This window comes from Polypterus senegalus, chromosome 13 (assembly GCF_016835505.1).
Source record: "Polypterus senegalus isolate Bchr_013 chromosome 13, ASM1683550v1, whole genome shotgun sequence".
NCBI lineage: Eukaryota > Metazoa > Chordata > Cladistia > Polypteriformes > Polypteridae > Polypterus > Polypterus senegalus.
Genome location: NC_053166.1, coordinates 98,754,047 through 98,772,765, shown reverse-complemented (window position 1 = coordinate 98,772,765; position 18,719 = coordinate 98,754,047). Strand labels below are relative to the sequence as shown.

Sequence of the window (18,719 nt, the reverse complement as noted above, 5' to 3'; positions counted from 1 at the left end):
GCCCTTAAGCTCCACGTTCTGTGAAAAGGCAGTGGCAAAAGCACGGAGGAAAATAGAAGAATTTCAGCAAATACAAAGTGGAAGCAAGGAAAAATGTACTATTTGTTAGTTTAAACAGTGGTGTAAACAAAAGGAAGTTCATCGAGTGACATAAAGTGCTGGAAAAGCTCAAGTTCACAAAGTCGCACAGTGTCCAAAATAAAAAAGATGTCAGATATCAGTCACCGTGAAAAGGCATGTTGTAGCCCACCATCTGAGAATCATATGGAAGCTTATTAGGGTACAGAGAAAAGAAAAAAATAGGGAACACAGTGGGGGGAAAAGCTTCAAATGTCAACTTTAATCTTGAAATTTCCACTTTAATCACGTAGTTTATTTTGTCATTAAAGTAGATCATCATAAACTTCATCTTAAAATCATCTACTGGTTTCTCAAATACCATCATAACTAAAGTAGCATGTTAAATGCTTTGTTTTGTATTTGATCTTCTATGTGCTATGTGTGTGTGAATCACTACGTGCTTTTTAAACGGGCTTTCTCTTCCTCCGACAGGACACAGAATCCATTACATTTGTGATATTACAGCTCTCTGAATAATTAAAATACTGTATACTTGATATAATTTCAGTATTCATATCATATCAGATAAAGCATGTATTAAACATGGGAACACTGTGGCGCAGTGATAGTGACGAGCTTGTTCCTGCCTCACGCAAGATGCTTGCGCCATGCGTGACCTTCGATGAAATAATTTATTGCAGCAGTGCTGTCTCTTTCAAACGTACTAACCCCCAATTCCTTTCCTTCCTTTTCTTTCTCCAAGTACGCAATCGCCACATTATCAGCACAGTAATAGACGTTAAGCCATCTGTAAGCTTAGAACTCCGATTCTTCAAAACTTTTAAGCAACATTGAAATATCTTCATAGTACATGTTTAATTATTCTATCCATCTGTCCTTCCAGTGTCATGTCAGCCCCAGTAAGAATACAGCGCAAGGCAGGAACAATGGGGTGCCAGCTCGTCGCTAGTACTGCAATACAGTGTCCTCACATGTTTAATTACTAACAATATAGGTTATTTAAATAATGTTAACATTTTATTTTGCTGCATTTCATCTTAATGATATCGTCATCATATGTAAATACGCGCTTTATAAAGTGGCGCAGGTTGTGCAATATTATAACTGTTTCACAACTTTACAGTGAGGTAATTGTACTTATAAGTACAAACAGTTCTACAAGGAGCACTTGATGGACTGATTGATTGTGTTTATAGTTCTTGGGATAAAACTATTTCTGAACCACGAAGTCAGTACAGGAAAAGCTCTGAAGTGTTTGCCATTTGAGAGCAGATCAATAGACTGTGCACATGGCTGAGGCAGCGCTTGATGCTGTATACCGATAATTCTCTTTCTGATCAGCAATGACCTCTTGGGCACAGCCATCAGCTGTGTGTCTGTTTGCGGAGAGAGTGTTGACCTTGTTGAGAGGTTTACTTACCTTGGCAGTGACATTCATGTCTCCGGTGACTCTTTCTATGAAGTTAGTAGATGGATTGGGAGAGCATGTGGGATCATGAGGTCGCTGGAAAGGAGTATGTGGCGCTCCAGATATCTATGCAAAAGGACGAAGATCCAAGTATTTAGAGTCCTGGTGCTTCCTGTCTTGATATATGGTTGCGAGACATGGACGCTATCCAGTGACCATAGACGAAGGCTGGACACCTTTGGTACTGTGTCTCTTTGGAAAATCCTTGGGTACCATTGGTTTGACTTTGTGTCGAATGAGCGGTTGCTCATGGAGTCCTGAATGGGACACATTACCTGCATTGTGAAGGAGCGTCAGTTACAGCACTACGGCCATGTGGCGCGCTTGCCAGAGCGTGATCCAGCTCGTAAGATCCTCATTGTTGGGGGTCCCTAGTGGCTGGACCAGGCCAAGGGGTCACCCATGTAACACCTGGCTGTGGCAGATAGAGGGTCATTTCCGGAAGGTGGGACTAGACCGCGTGTCTGCCTGGGAGGTTGCCAACCGGGATCCTGAGTTGTTTCGTTGTGTAGTGGGTGCGGCAATGCACTGTACCAGTGCATGCTCCCCGACTTGACTTGATCATCTTCAAGCCTTAACACCATTTGAAAATTGCCATTTTAAAAAATGTAAATAAGTTTCAATAAAGAGTTTGCTAATTACAGATATGCACCAGTTTCTCTTGTCTCATGGCACAGTAGAAGTTTGACATATAGTTAGGGTGCCATGAAATTTAGTTTTCTGCATCTTTAAGCATCAAGATCCCATGATTATCACAAAAGCAGGAAACGCAATGCTTGAGCAAAGAGCTTCAGTCTAGATCCCTTTATTTCTATTCTCCCTCAACTGCTGCTCTGTTAGTCATGCATGGCAACAGACACAGTGATCGGAAGGCCCAAAAATAAATTACAAGCAAAGGCATTGCCTAGGGGCAGAATCCTTGCCAAATCCTGATAGAGTGGAACCTCAGTTCATGACCATAATTCATTCCAAAACTCAGGTCGTAACCCGATTTGATTGTGAACCAAGTAATTTCCCCCAAAGGATTGTATGTAAGTACAATTAATCTGTTCCAGACCGTACGAACTGTATGTAAATATATATTTTTAAAGATTTTTAAGCACAAATATAGTTAATTATACCATAGACTGCACAGCGTAATAGTAAACTAAATGTAAAAACATTGAATAACACTGAGAAAACCTTGAACAACGGAGAAAAATAACACTGCAAGAGTTTGCGCTATAGTGCTACGAACCGCTTGCTGAAAACACTTTTTTTTAATGTTTTAAGCACAGGGAAAAAAAATGAACATTTGAAAAATCCGTAATTTAATAAACCACCAAGAAAAGTGACATTGTAACAATGCACGCTACGAACTGATAGCTGTAAACAGAAGTGAAGTGGAGGTTAAAATCCAACAGAAAAACAAGCCTGGTGCATTCTTTAACTGTCTTCTCGGCCTCATGCATCCAGCCCTCTCTCTCTCTCTCGCATGTGTGCGTGAGTCTCTCTCGCGCGCACTTGTGTGTGTCTCATAAACGCTCTTGTGTGTGTGTGTGTGTGTGTGCGTGTGTCTGTGTCTCTCTCGCGTGTTTGTTGCTCTCTCTCGCTGTCTCTCTTTCTGTCGCTCGCTGCACAGGGAATTTACATGGAGAGACTGAACACGTGCAGAAATCATCGGCGCGCATAAACCGAAAGGGAAACTTGCTTCTTCGTATACCTAGTGTGTGGTCGTGAACAGATGCAAAAGTTTGGTGAACTTTTGGTCGTAAACTGATTTGTACATGTTCCAAGACGTTCGTGACGTTCGAGGTTCCACTGTATATGGGATAGGATTTTAAAAAAACAAATGCATGCTTGTTAGGGATATTGTACATTTAAAGCAGTCCAAGAGTACAGTGGGGGAAAAAGAGCTCTCACTCAGAAAAGGGGTGGAGTATATATAATTATTCAACTTAAAATTATATTTCAAGTACATCTGTCTAGTTTAAAATTGTCAAATGTTTCCAGGGCAGGATCCAGTTTAAAGTTTTACTCTGCTGGCCTAGCTCTCTTTATAATGGGTGGGGGTTGATTTGTTTTGACAAAGTTTTGTTAAACTTGTCTTGCTTGTATGGAATGTTATTTGATGCAAAAAAAAAAGCAATGAGACTATCATTATGTTTTTAAATAGCTAGCAGTTTTTTTTTGTAAAAAAAAAAAAAAAAAGCAAAAACAAAATTCAAGTAGAAACAGGACTAAAAGTAATGACTAAATGTATGACCGTATTAGATAAATTCCTGAACACAGAAGAAAACCACACTATTATAATTTGTGAGACTGAAGGATGATGGTGGTGACTTATCATCTAATTAACACACAGCCTCACTAAACCTCTTTGATTAGCACAGAATATATAAATGAGTTGTTGTTTCTTTCAACAAAGTAAAAATATTAATTGATTCAGTTGCTGAGTATTTTAAATATTGCCTGCCATGGTTTAATTTAATTTTGCCTTCTTTTCAGGGCGCACTGACAGAACGACCACACACTTTGATGGAGCATTTAAAAAGAACAGAAGAAAGTGTTGTAAGTAGTAAATTTAATTTTACAAATGGGTATTTTATGCTAAGAAAAATAATTACCTAGTCCAGAAATTCATACATGTTATTGGAATTATAAAGGGTAAATTGGTTATGTCACAAAATGAAGGATGCCTTTAATATGGTTGAAATGAAACACATTGTGTAAGTGGTAAACATCAGAAAGAAAAAGCTCTGACATAAAAAAAATGGCTGAAACATTAATATCAAAATGCTTTTTAAACTCTTTGAAATCACCCCTTGTGTTAAGTTTAAGGGAGGATTCACACACATTTCAGAAACAAATTTCAAGTCCTGATATATATTGTCCTGATGTATGTATTACCCATATTGTATGGTGCAAAGGGTTAGCCATCCATTATATTTTGTTCATTCAAATTAGCAGGCTTAAAACAGGCTACAATAACTTTTGATTGATTCATAAGGCTGGAGGTAAAGTTCAATTAAAACATTCCTGTAGAAATATACATTAGAATAGAGTTGAACAAATTGGTTTACATTTTAAATAACATGTTACATAGTAGAATATTTATATTATTTATAGCCATTTATGGTCAGATTGAAAACTTCATGTTTGGTTGCTGTGTATAAAATTCTAAACAACTCAAAAAACAACAGCATTGAAACAACCATCTGGCCAAACACCACCATTGAAATATATAGATAGATAGATAGATAGATAGATGGATACTTTATTAATCCCAAGGGGAAATTCACATAATCCAGCAGCATTATACTGATACAAAAAACAATATTAAATTAAATAGTAATAAAAATGCATGTAAAAGTAGACAATAACTTTGAGTAATGTTAGCATTTACTCCCCCGGGTGGAATTGAAGAGTCGCATAGTGTGGTGGAGAAACGATCTCCTCAGTCTGTCAGTGGAGCAGGACAGTGACAAAAGTCTGTCACTGAAGCTACTCCTCTGCCTGGAAATGACACTGTTCAGTGGATGCAAATCAAACATATGCTAAATTTTGTTGCATATGTATAAACCTCCACCCCTGAAGAAAAAGTGAAAGCAGAGATAAAGATCTGTTTTGTGTTAACTAAAAGAAGAGGATCCACTGATTTGGTGGAAGGGCCATGCATCAGTTATTTCACCTTGCCAAGGCTGTCAGAAAGCATTTATGTATTTCTGTGTACCATCATAGATGTCCGCTCAGTGCCATTGGGCACATTGTCTCTCCTCATAGATCACTGATTAAACCAAACAAATTATATACTTTGATCATTTTATTTAAAATAAAGGAAATTGAATGCATATACGAAACTAAACCAGATGCACTTGATCTTTATGAAGACTGTTCTGCCCCACATCTTGTTAGTTGAGACTGTTATTTGTTGAACTGTGCTCTTGTCATTTAACACACCAGTCAGTCACGTCCCACACTCACAGTGGTATTATAAAAGTCTATGAAATTTGCATAATGCACGTAGGTCCCATAATAAACATTTGAATACAATACACCCCATGTCTATCACGTAGGCACCCCTTTATCTCTTGTTTCAGTCACGTCCAAAACGTATCCTTAGGGTATATAAACCCCTGGGTCTGGTTAGTTGTGGTACGCAGCAATTTGAACCTCTGTCTACGCGCTTCTCTTTGTCTTGATCCATCCGTGGAAATCACTCGCCTTGTAAGTGTCTTTTAAAGCTTTATTGTTTAATGTACACTGTCTGCTATGTATTGCTTTGTAAATCATTCTTTATTGTCTTTGATTGTACACATGTAAATGCCTGTATGTTTGTTTTGTATATATTTCAGTTTACAACGAAGTACGTCCAGCAAAAGCCTTTAAGATAGCTCGCTCACCCCTTGTTGTTTTTTTACGTGGATGTGCCAAGTAGTTTAAGCTCTCTGCGGCCGCATTGCACGGACAGTGCGGAGTGAGGCAGAAAAAAAGAGATTAGCAGAACCCATGCGCTTTGCTGCACACAGAAATGGATTATATACAGTTTTAACAATAAATGAATGTTGCTTTATTAAATTTCTCAAAATATTTAAACTACAGCTTCTTTATATGCAGCATTTTTAGTTTTTCCTGTTGGAGCCAAAATGTATAAATTGTCCCTCTGACTGACCCTTGAACATGCCACATAAAACAGTGTAAATAGCAAGAGGTTTGCAAGTCAATGCCAGCGTCCGACAGAGTTTGCCCTTGAGCTTTGTTTATAATTAAAGTAAAGCAAACTCTTACAGGGAATTGCAGCCTTTTAAATTCAAAGGGATTGTTACTGGGGATTATTGGAATCCGAGGAATAAATACTTTTTCATCTTTTACATGCCCAGTTATTATTGAAGCCTTGATAATATTGGATTGCAGTGCAGTCACTCTCAAATGAGTACAGGTACATAGTTTCAGAGCATTTTGATTTAATAACAACATTATTGGTGTACCAACTTTAAAAAAACAGTTTATTAGGAGCCATTATGGGAGGATTAGGGAAGTTTTAAAAATTCAATAGGATAATGAACTGCTTCTTCATGATCTAAAACAGAATCGATATAAAAATATTTTTTTTATCACTTTGTAGTTTGTCAAGTATTACAACCATGAATCAGTTTTTTTGTGTAAATTTATAATATCCAGGTAAAGTTTCTTGGCTAGTTCTTCAATGGAGTTGACCCTAAGTTTCCGACATTGTTTGGAATTTCATTATCTCCACTAGAAGTCTGTTTTATTTGCCCATTGCCTATTTTCAAAAGCAATTGTGAAAATGCATCAGCTAAACAGTCTCCCTTCAGCTGAACTCTCCTATTAATCGTATTAGTTTACTTGTAAATTTTACTCAATGTAAAGTATGAGTTTATGGATGCCATCACCTCATCGGCCATGGTACCTTTTTGAATTACTGGAAGAGTTTGTTGAAAATCGCCTGAAAACAGAACAGTTACTCCACTCATTTCATTTTCATTGTCTCTTACGTCCTTAAGCACTCTGTCAGAGCTTTTGACAAATGATGTATATTTTTGAAGTTATTATATGTGGGCTTTAAGCAAAACATCACCATGTCTCTCAGGTCAGCAGAGAGAATAGCCCTACGCAGCAGATTCCTACATGACAATCACACATTAAAAGCTACTGGGCACCTGTAGCAGATGTGTTGCAGACAAGTGTACCGCATGCCAGTCACACCAGGAGCAACCTTGCTGCCTTATTTACAGTGCTGCTGAGATGACTCATTGTTGTTCCAAAAACATTTCTAGCATTTCCAATGTGCTTTTGCTTTGTGCAACTGCATCAAACGCAAGTTTGTGTTTTGCCAAGTCCAAGATGCATTGCTTCTCTTTAAGCATGTGGCAAGTGTAATGCTATGGTAGAGAAAATCTGCAACACACTTCATTCGGCAAAGCAAGTGTGCAATTGTTAGAATTTCCAGATTAGCTTGCAATACCAAAGTGAGCATGTGCTCAAAGTAAGTTGTTGACTTGAAGTAGCTCCATAATAGTGGTGTGATCAATCATGATGGCCTTTTTTTTATGTTCCATTCGTTTAATTCCACTGTCAACACCCTCCAGCAAGATTCTCGTTTTAAAATGCTTTCTTTTTTTCACTTTGTACATACCCTTCAAATAAAGTGCTACTGAAATGTGTCACATTATTTTAATCTTTTCTAAGAAAGCCACCACTTCAAATATATAGTGCACACTTATTCAGTCAAGGTAAAGTCAATGTGGAAACGGGGCATTTTTGAACAGAATCAAATCATGACATCAGTGCTGATGCACATCCCTAGTTTATAGCTTCTTACATTAAAATAACTAGTTTAAAACCCTTGACACAGTGAATTAGATTTTTTTAATGACAATACTGTGTTCTGTTTCAATGTAAAATTACTTTGTATTTCAATGTGTAGTTTTTTTTAATTATGGCATTTTAACAATATTTCTGTAAAATAGAAAACTATCATTATTGATCACTACAATCATGAAATTTTGATATTGCTCTAACTCTATTATGCAGTGCTAAAAGTCTGATTATACTGAGCAGTCTGTTTTTGTCATATGAGACATCAATACATTCTTATACTTTCTAAGCCTGCTTATCTGGAACAGGGTCACAAAGGATGCTGGAACTTATCCCAACAAGCATGAAGGGTGAAAACACACACAGAAGAGTCAGAGCCAGTTTTGCATTGCCCGTCCACCTAAAGTGTATGTCTTTGCACTGTAAGAGGATATTTAAGGACGTGGATGAAACAGACATTGACATGGGGAGAGCAAGCAAACCTCCTTTATGAAACTGATAAATGCATTTTAAAATAACATAAGGTATGGATCAAATCCTGCAAATTCCTTTTGTGATCTCAATCAATATTAGAATTAGTTTTCCCTCTCATGAGGAAGTAATGATCCAGGTCATTTTGATAAGGATATAATTTGATTCTCACTTCGATTATAGTATAAGCACCAAACTATATCATGCTGCCATGCACACCAAAAAAAAAATAAAAAAATATCTACTTAAAATGTGCTAGATTACAAATATCTTTTATTAAAAGAAATTGTGGAACCTTTAAAATTTTACAATAAAAATTGTAAAATTGAAATTTTAACACTGTGTTATCCAGACATTAACACATCATATTATTTGTTTTAGTCTTCCCTGAATATTATTTGTCCATTTCTAGTCTGTCTTTCTAAAGTGGATGCTTATCCGATGTGTATATTGTCAAGATTTTACTGTCTTTGCCACTACAGCTTAATTCTTCAGAAAAAAAAATCAAATGAAAATTTGCACAAAAATATCATTTTTCCAATTCTCAGCCAATTTTTGAGGAATCAAAAAGTTCTCAAATTGGCTATATCTATATTATACAGTCCCCATATTTGACTGTTCCTTTACAAACTTGTTTTTCTTTCAGTCTTTGACATTAGAAGCTCATATTGTATTTGTTACATTATTGAATCAGGTGCTTCTATTATTATTATGATGATGTTTCACTCAGTACTCCACAAGAATAAAGTGTTGTATATTATAGAGGACACTGTTTTTTATTGTAATGTTGAATGCAGGTAAGACAATCATTGTAAACTTGGGTTCCATGATTTAATGGCATTTAATACAGCAGACTTTAATTCAAAGCCTTCAAAGTGTAAACGTGTCTTTTCACTGTAAATCAGCAACAGGTCACCATCTCACACAAAAGAAGTGACTATGTAAGCACCAGCCACCTCCTCAGAATCCTAAGAAAACAGCCTGTTTAATGCCACTCTCCCAATATATAATTCAATCAGTAAATACTTGTATGTTAATGTTTTACAATGTTTAACTTCATACACTAAGTAGCCCATGTTCCATGTTCATGGCATAACATTTTAACCACAGACCTGGGGCCTCATGTATAAACTGTTCGTACACACAAAAATGTTGCCTACGAACGTTTCCACGCTCAAATCATAATGTATAAAACCTAAACTTGGCGTAAAGCCACGCACATTTCTACGGTAGCTCCAACCCTTGCGTACACAAGTTCTCTGCTCAGTTTTGCAAACTGGCAGCACCCAGCATCAAAGCAGTGCTACTGTTCCTGTGTGGCTATCCTTTCTTTTTTAGATCCACATCCCAGACGTAGCTTTATCATATACACTGAAACTAACTGCATATTGTTTATTAGTTTAAAGCATCTGATTGTAATTAACCTGTAACAATAAAATGGTCTAGGGAATAGCCAAAGTATTCTAAATGCCATAGCTGATTTAGCATTGTTACTCTTACTGCACCTTCTTTTTCTTCATTCAGCTGCTCCTGTTAGGGGTTGCCACAGCAGATCATCTTTTTCCATATTACTCTCACCACACTACTCGGAGTATTTATATCACTGTATCTGAGTGGGGAATCACAGATCTACAACAGCTGATTGGAAAGAGAATTATCGGTATACAGCATGAAGCACACGCTGCCTCAGCCATGCTGTCTGTTGAACTGCTCTCACATGGCAAATGCTTCAAAGCCTTTCCTGTACAGACCTCGCGGTTCAGAAACAGTTTCATCCCAAGAACTATAAACGCAGTCAATCAAGTGCTCCTTGTAGAACTGTTTGTACTTATTAGTACAATCACCTCACTGTAAACTTGCACTACACTTATAATATTGCACAACCTGAGCCACTTTATAAAACGCGTATTTACATATGATGACGATATCATTTTTAAGATGAAATGAAGCAAAATATGTTTATTATATTATACAGATAAAACTTTAACTTAATTTAAATCTATATTGTTAATAATTAAACATGTTAGGACACGGTGTCACTGCGCTAGCAAGGATCTGGATCTCCGTTCTTGGATTGTTCCTTCCTCGTGCTGTATTCTTGCTGGGACTGGCGCGACACTGGATGGATAGAATAATTAAACATGTACTATGAAGATATTTCAATGTTCCTTAAAAGTTCTCAAGAATCAGCGTTCTAAGCTTACAGATGGCTTAATGTCTATTACACAGCTGATTGTTTGGCGATTGGGTATTTGGAGAAAGAATTGGGGGTTAGTATATTTGGAAGAGACAACACTGCTACAATAAATTATTTCATCGAAGGTCACACACAGCGCAGCAAGCATTTTGCGCGGGACATGAACCATCACTGTGCCACCGTTTTCCCATGTTTAATAACATGCTTTAACTGCTATCATCATGAAAATGATATCACGTATACATCTAAGTATTTTAATTATTCAGAGAGCGGTAGGAAGAGAAAACCCAGAAGCACGTAGTGACTTCACAGAAGGCTGAGCTTATGGGCTATTTATATTGATTTACATATTCAAAGAGGCGTAATTCTGGGCAGAGTTGGGGTGGGATAGCAGGCGCGTGCACGTGTGTTACTTTTCACGCTGACCGGGATTTATGTAGCGGAAGAACATGGAAGTTGGCATTTGCACAGATTTATGCATCTGGATTTTTTTCACGCGTACAATCATTTCCGCTTTTGTGCTTATGTCATGTTATAGTGTGAAGTCTACGCACGGAAGTATGCATGAAGGGCCCTGGTGTTTACAAGGCACCAGCTTGACTACAAAAGTAAAATACTAATTATTATTAAACTATTAAAATACTTCTACTGATAAACAGAGAAATTACAAAGTTATTAATAAAGCTTTAAATTAAACCTCCCATGTGATTAGTCAGCAATTTTGAAAAGCAAGAATTAAACTTTGGCAAATCAAAAATGTGAAAATAGTCGCTGGTGTAGCATATTCTTTATTTTTTTTTTTCCCCTAATCTAAGACTTCTGCATTCTTCTGCTTTGAAGAATCTTATGATCACAAGAATCTGGGAGTAATAAAAAATACACACTGTAGCTACAAATGAAGTAAAGAGCAATGCATGTCCCCTAAAATTATTTGAGCTTCATTTGATTTTTAAACTTTCTCCTAAGATTATGTTTTACAGTTTTCATTAAACATAGATAAATTAGAAGTATTTGTGTAAATAGTACAGAATTGTTGCATTTTCATTACTTTGATAATTACTTTAATCTATAATGGAAGTTTTTTTGGTAAACTGCTTTCTCCATAGTTGTAGTTAAGCTAATACGGGAGAGATCTTTTAAAAAAATGTTTTCATTGTGGAGTGGCACCCTCTTTAACGTTATTTGCTGCATTCTGTGGCAAGTACTACCAGCATCATATATCTAGATCAACAACAACAATTTCTTTATACAGTATAGCACATTTTCATACAAGTGATGTAGCTCAAAGTGCTTTAAAGGAAGAAAGAGAAGAAAGACAAAATGCAGTGTAAAATAAAATTAGGCAATGCTAATTAAAATAAAATGAAAGTAAGGTCCAATGGCCAGGGAGGACCAAAACATCAAAACAAAACTACAGATAACTGGAGAGAAAAAAACTAAATCTGCAGGGGTTCCAGGCCATTTAACCGCCCAGCCCCCACTAGGTATTCTACCTAACATAATTGAATCTCAAAGAGTCCTCATGGTTTTCAGGCTTAACATGGAAGAATTTGATGATGATGGTTATGTGGGTCTCTGGCCTTCAATCCTTCAATGGAGGGGACAACACAGTGCTTTGATTGGGTGGTGGTGGCACAGATCGCCACCACAGAAGACTGGAAAAAGAACAGAAGATAAAGAAGGGGTTAGAACGGATTTCCGAGCTACCATGAATGATCATGATAATTAAATGCATATACAGAATATCAGGGTTAAACTAAAATGAAGCTATGAGCCATGTTAAAGTAATGTGTTTTCAGCAGTGTTTTAAAGTGCTCCACTGTGTTAGCCTGGCAAATTTCTATTGGTAAGCTATTCCAGATTTTAGGTTCATAACAGCAGAAGGCTGCCTCATCGCTTCTTTTAAGTTTAGCTCTTGGAATTATAAGCAGACACTCATTTGAAGATCTAAGGTTATGATTTGGATTGTAAGGTGAAAGGCATTCTGAAATATAGGATGGAGCAAGATTATTTAAGGCTTTGTAAACCATAAATAGTATTTTAAAGTCAATTCTAAATGGCACGGGTAACCAATGTAATGTAATGACCTCAAAACTGGAGAGATGTGCTCAGATTTTCTTTTCCTAGTTATGATTCTAGCAGCTGCACTGTTTGCAATCGATTGATGTCCTGAGAGGAGTGAGTTACAGTAATCTAGCCAACTGAAAACAAAAGCGTGAACTAATTTCTCAGCATCTTGCAAAGTTAAAAGACATTTAACTTTTGCTAAATTTCTTAAGTGAAAAAATGCTGTCTTAGTAATCTGATTAATATGTGATTTAAAATTGAGGTCAAAGTCAATAATTCTTTACCTCTGTTTTGACTTTTAATCCTAATGGATCAAGTTTATTTCTAATACCTTCATTATATCCATTTTTGCCTAAAATGTATGTTTTCTCCTTATTTAGTTTGAGAAAATTACTACTCATCCATTCAGAAACACAAGTAAGAACATTGTGTCAGTGAACCAAGAGAGTCAGGATCATCAGGCGCTATTGATAAATGCAGTTGTGTATCATCAGCATAGTTGTGGTAGCTCCCATTATGCCTTGAAATAACCTGACCTAATGGAAGCATGTAGATCGAAAAGAGCAGTGGACCCAGGATAGATCCTTGTGGAACACCAAATAGAATATCATGTGTCTTTAAAGTATAATCACTACAACTAACAACGAATTTTCTACCTGCCAGGTAAGACTCAAACCAATTTAACTCACTGCCAGAGAGGCCCGTCCACTAAAACTATTTCTAAGAATATTGTGATCAATGGTATCAAATGTGGCACTCGGGTCTAAGAGGATGAGAACAGATACACGGTCTCTGTCTGCATTTACCCGCAAGTCATTTTAACAAGTGCAGTTTCTGTAATGTGATTTGTTCTAAAACCCGAGTGAAACTTATCAAGAATAGCATGTTTATTGAGGTGGTCATTTAGCTGCTAATGACTGCCTTTTCTATGATTTTACTTAAGAAAGGCAGGTTAGAAATAGGTCTAACATTTTCAAAAGCAGAGGAGTCGAGATTTTTCTTGAGCAGGTGTTTAACTACAGCAGTTTTAAGACAGTCTGGGAAGACCCCCATATCTAATGACGAGTTTACTATGTCAAGAATATTATCAATTAGCACGGCGGATGTTTCTTTGAAAAAACTTACTGGTATTCAGTCAAGGATGCAGATGGAGGGTCTCAGTTGAGAAATTATTTTATATAAATCAGGTAAATCTATCCTGGTAAAAGAATTTAATTTGTTTTAAATGGAGTACCGGGGTTTAAGAGGATCAGTATTAGGGATTGTACTATATTATTTCTAATATTAATTTTGTGATTAAAAAATATAGCAATAGCCTCACACATTTCACTGGATGTTTTTTGGAGGCATTCCGTTGAGTAACAAGGGTTTAGCAGACAATCAATTGTAGAGACTAAAAGTCTGGGATTACTAGCATTGTTATTTATAATTTTAGAGAAATAGCACCACCTTTAAAGACGGACTATGTTGTATTCTGTTATTTTAGCCTTCAATATCTCATAGTGGATAATCAGTTTAGTATTTTTCCATTTATGCTCCGCTCTCCAACACGTTTTCTTTAGATCAGACACTTTTTGGGTCTTCTATGGTATAACAGTGCTGGAGGATTTTTTAACTGTCTTTTCAGGAGCGACTATGTCAGCAGTAGCTCTCATTTTAGTATTAAAATATTTCACCTTAGTATTTACATTATCCTCACTATTTTAGTAAGCACTACAAATGGACTGGTTGCTTAAAGTGTTTGTAAACTTTGAAGCTGCAGATGAATCAAAGAAGTGTTTTTAACATTATGCTTCTTAATTTTTTCTATCATTATTTCTATATTAAATTGTAAAAGAAAATGGTCTGATAAACCAATAAAAATGATCTGCCTCTCATCAGCTTTTAGTCCTTTAGTAATTACTAAATCCAATATGTGCCCTGCTTTTTGTGTTGGCTGACTAACGTGCTGGCTCAAATCAAGAGAGTCCAGGAAGTCCATGAATTCTTTTACTTTTTGGTCACACTGATTATCGATATGAAAGTTAAAGTCACTGACCATTTAGAGAGTGCCATAATTTGTAATTATAATTGACATTAAGTCTGAGAATTCCTCAAAGAAAGACACATTAAATTTAGGAGGTCTATACACGGATAATACTAGAAAGTGAGAATCTCCATGAATAACAATGGCAGTTTACTGAAAGGACTTGAATTTACCAAAACTGACATCTTTACACTTTAACTGGCTCGAGTAAATGTTTGCTAAACCACCACCCTTCTTTCCCGGGCGATCCGCACGAGTAAAACTGTAATCCGGAGGCGCAGATTCGATTAAAACAGCCGCGCCATCAGATCTAAGCCACATTTCACTTGGTGCAATAAAATCAATAGGATTGTTGATGAAAAGCATCTTGTTGATTAATGCTGTAACATTTAATAAACCCATATTTAAGGTCTCCGAAGAGCAGAACTGAATTGTAGGAGCGTTATGGGTATTCGAGATGGAGATTAAGTTATTCATATTAGCTCCGCTTTGTGCGTATTTTTTATTTAATCTATAGTTAACTCTTTTAGGGCGGATGTCGACTTTTGTCGACAGGAGGGGTTGAGGGCGAATGTCGACAGTGATAATCAGCTGTTAATGGTGACAAATCTCACTGTCACGTCACAGGCATTCCGTCTGTGCTTGGCGGAATGCTAGACTCATTGACTCGGCAACTAATCCTAGCGTGTGCGTGAGTTGCGAAATGTAAACAATGGCAAGATGGCATCGACATGTGACAAGGGAGAGAAGTGAGTGCAGAAAAGAAAACACTCGGCAGACAATGTTTTGCGCATTATCGCGGAGTCGGACTCTGATTTTTCAGAATCAGATTTTATTGACAGTGATCAGGATATCGAGCAAGAGAGTGAGAAGCCGGTATCAGCTGATCAAACACCAGCCGATGCCGCGCCAGCGGATCTGCTGCCAGTTGAGCGCATCGCGCAGCCAATGCATCTACGGCAAGTTCACGTGGGATAAATAAACAGACATTGATCCGTTGAGAGCCGATCTGGCTGCTGGACTTCACAAGACGGCATGGCTTGCTGTTGGACACGACAGATCACCAGCTGCTGTACTTCAGGCTGCTCTCTCCTGATGCTGCTTTTCAGCTACCGTCAGACGAGATAAACAGGTAGGCAGAGAAATTTTTGAATCGCGGGCTGCTTTGCATCACATTCTCGTTTTTCAAAGTGTGAACCCACAACAAAAGACGAGATAAAGCGTGCTGTGGTATTACAAATAGAGATGGGACAGAACTGGTGATATAACTTCAGGGAGCATTGGTCCAAACGTGCTTTGTCCCCTGGTGGCTTTGGACAGGTTATGCAGCATGGTGATAGGTACGTGCGTTGCTGCAAAGTTTTATTCACTTTTGTAATAAACAGAAGCAAATCCCATGGGGTGAGCCAGGCTATAATGCCATGCATAAAGTTCATAAAGTTTCAGAAGATGAAAAGAGGTGACAATACGGTTTTCATGCGGGCAGAAAACTTGGTGGCAGTGGAATGGCAAAAGGGTGACTTGTCTCTCTACAGTACACACTAACAATATATGTGAGAAAGTGCAGCAACAGACAATTGAAAAGTAGGCACCAAAGCAACACGTATTGTAAGCAGTGCAATGTGGCAATGACTGAAATTGGCTGCTTTGAGCTGAGATCAGACTTTGCAGGACTTTGCTGTGTAAAATTTATGTGATATGTATGTGAAATCATAGAGTATGCAGGCTCATACAACATGCAAGATAGTAATATTTGTCAAAAGTAAATATTTTTTGTTGATTTGATATGTTAAACAATTGCTTTGTGTTCTTTTTTAAAAAATGTTAGTTTTTGGAAAAATATTCAGCCCTGAGAGATAAGAAACAAAAAAAAATTAGCCCTAAAAGAGTTAAATCTATAGTTTGTTTTTATAGATTTAATAAATTGTCTAACTAAAGGTAGAATGGTAATTAAATTATTTGCATTTATGCCGCACTGTCTAGTTTTTTTTAAATGCATTGAGGTTAGTTTATCTTCGAGTGAATTGCTGGAGCTTTATCGGGTAAAAAAGTACATCATCATTTGGAATACATACATTGTTGTTGACATGGAACACACATGTAATCTCTGTAAAAACGTAGTTAGATTTGGTCTAGTCCGTTGCAAGAGATGGACGTCTTCAATTAACAGCGGTGTTATTTTTCATATTATCTTCTTATTATCCTGAGATATCCTGTATTTATCCAACCTGAGGGTACTACTACAGTATATGCAAGCACATACAAACATGGCCAGCAAGAAAGGGGCTCGGAAAGAAATGAAAACTAAAGCTACATCCAAGCACAGACCGACAAGTCCAAGTTCAAACTCAAGGTACAGCTTTTCAGAAACTGATCTGGATCAGATGGGCGAAAGCCCAGACTCCTCGGGACCACGATTCGCTACATCGTCTCCAGCCGAGAGCGAAATGGGGAGCAAATGTACGAGTGACGCAGTTCACAATAGCTCGCCAACTGGACATAATCATCTGAAACTGGAAAAGGCCTTGCAGTCCGTGCTTTCAACTACTCCACGTGAGCCTGGAACACCGGCTGTAATAGAGCCCACTGGAACATCTTCGGTGCACGAAAGCAGAAATGATCTGTCTGAACTGAAGGTGATGATCGCTAAGCTCAAGCAAGAGATAAAGAAAGATATAAGGAAAAGCGAGAAGGCAAATGAGAAGCTGCGACGGGAGCTGCAGCAGGATAATGAAGACTTGGAGAAACGCATATATCTTTACTTTGAGGCAGTCTTTAAAGATATGCTGGGTAAAATTGAAGAGTACGTTCAGGAAACCACGTCTAAACTGAGCACACTTGCCGATCAGCTGGAGGATGTCAAGGAGACATTCACGACTTGGAATGAAACAGCTGAAAATCTAGCTTCCGCTGCTGAAGGAAAAGCAACAGTTGCCATCTCCAAATGCAAAAAACTCGGAGACAGACTTGCTGCTCTGGAAGATGGAAGCAGAAGGAATAATATTAGGATCAAGGGTCTACCTGAGAATCATGAAAGTCCAAACCCAGTGAAATTCGCAGCTGAACTATTCTCTAAAATCATTGGAGAGGACTTTAAATCAGATTCTGAGATAGCAGCAGTTTATCGCATACACGGATCAAATACCATTAGACCTAGGTCTTTTATTATCCGCTTCAAGAGATTATTATTTAAGCTAGAGGTGATGGCACTCCTCAGACACAAGCAAGAGATTATATATGAAAATAACCACATTCGTATTTTCCCTGATTTCTCTCCTGCAACAGCTGCTAAACGTGCAGCCTTCTACAACATTAAACAGCAGTTACGGCAAGCCGATATCAAATACAGCCTCTTGTATCCTGCCAAACTGAAAGTGGAAGTGCAAGGCCAATTCTATGTCTTCACCAGCAAGGAAGAAGCAGAAAAGGAATTAAAAAGCTGATCCCAACACTATTCTGAAACACAATAGTGAGTCGTAGCCTGTCATGACATGGCAAGAATATATAACCTACTGTCTGAGCCATTTATAATAAGGGTATTTTAATTATACATCCTTTTTATTACTCAGACGCTATCTGTTTATGTTTTAATTACAGTTATAGACGTGTGTGTTTATTTTTTATTTATTATTATTATTTTTTCTTTCTAATACCCTAAAGGAGACTGTTTAACATCATACCCTTGGTTTATTGTTATTATTGCATCAAGACTTACTATGCTTATTGTGGACCACTTTCTAACACCATTCCCCGGGTTTATTATCTTAATACTTTAAGATTGTTGAAGATTATATTTTAAAGTTATAGTTTGTTAATGATTATATTTTAGGTATATAGTATTTAGACTATATTGGCAATAGATATCTCTATTTTTTAATCCTAAAACGCCACTGCGTGGGGGTTTGTTTTGCTTTAGACATGCTCTGTCTCTAGGTATATCAGAGGACCGGGACTGTGTGAAGTGGGGCCCAGCCTCACGTGGGCAGGCAAAATGGGAGGGTGGGGGATAAGGGATGGAAAGAAAGACAGCAGGCTATATCTATATCTAATCTATCCTTTTAATCCTTATAATTATAACTACCAACGTAACA

General features: G+C 37.3%; 1 protein-coding gene across 5 annotated transcripts in view; it reads left to right on the top strand.

Annotated features, from left to right (window-relative positions):
* The window catches only part of rbm10 (RNA binding motif protein 10), a 367,172-nt gene that overhangs the window by 305,506 nt on the left and 42,947 nt on the right, over positions 1–18,719 (top strand). For all 5 annotated transcript variants that reach the window (XM_039773885.1, XM_039773884.1, XM_039773886.1 and 2 more), the window contains one exon: positions 4,037–4,099. In XM_039773885.1, the coding sequence (XP_039629819.1) occupies positions 4,037–4,099 (63 nt within the window). The remainder of the gene's footprint in view (positions 1–4,036; positions 4,100–18,719) is intronic.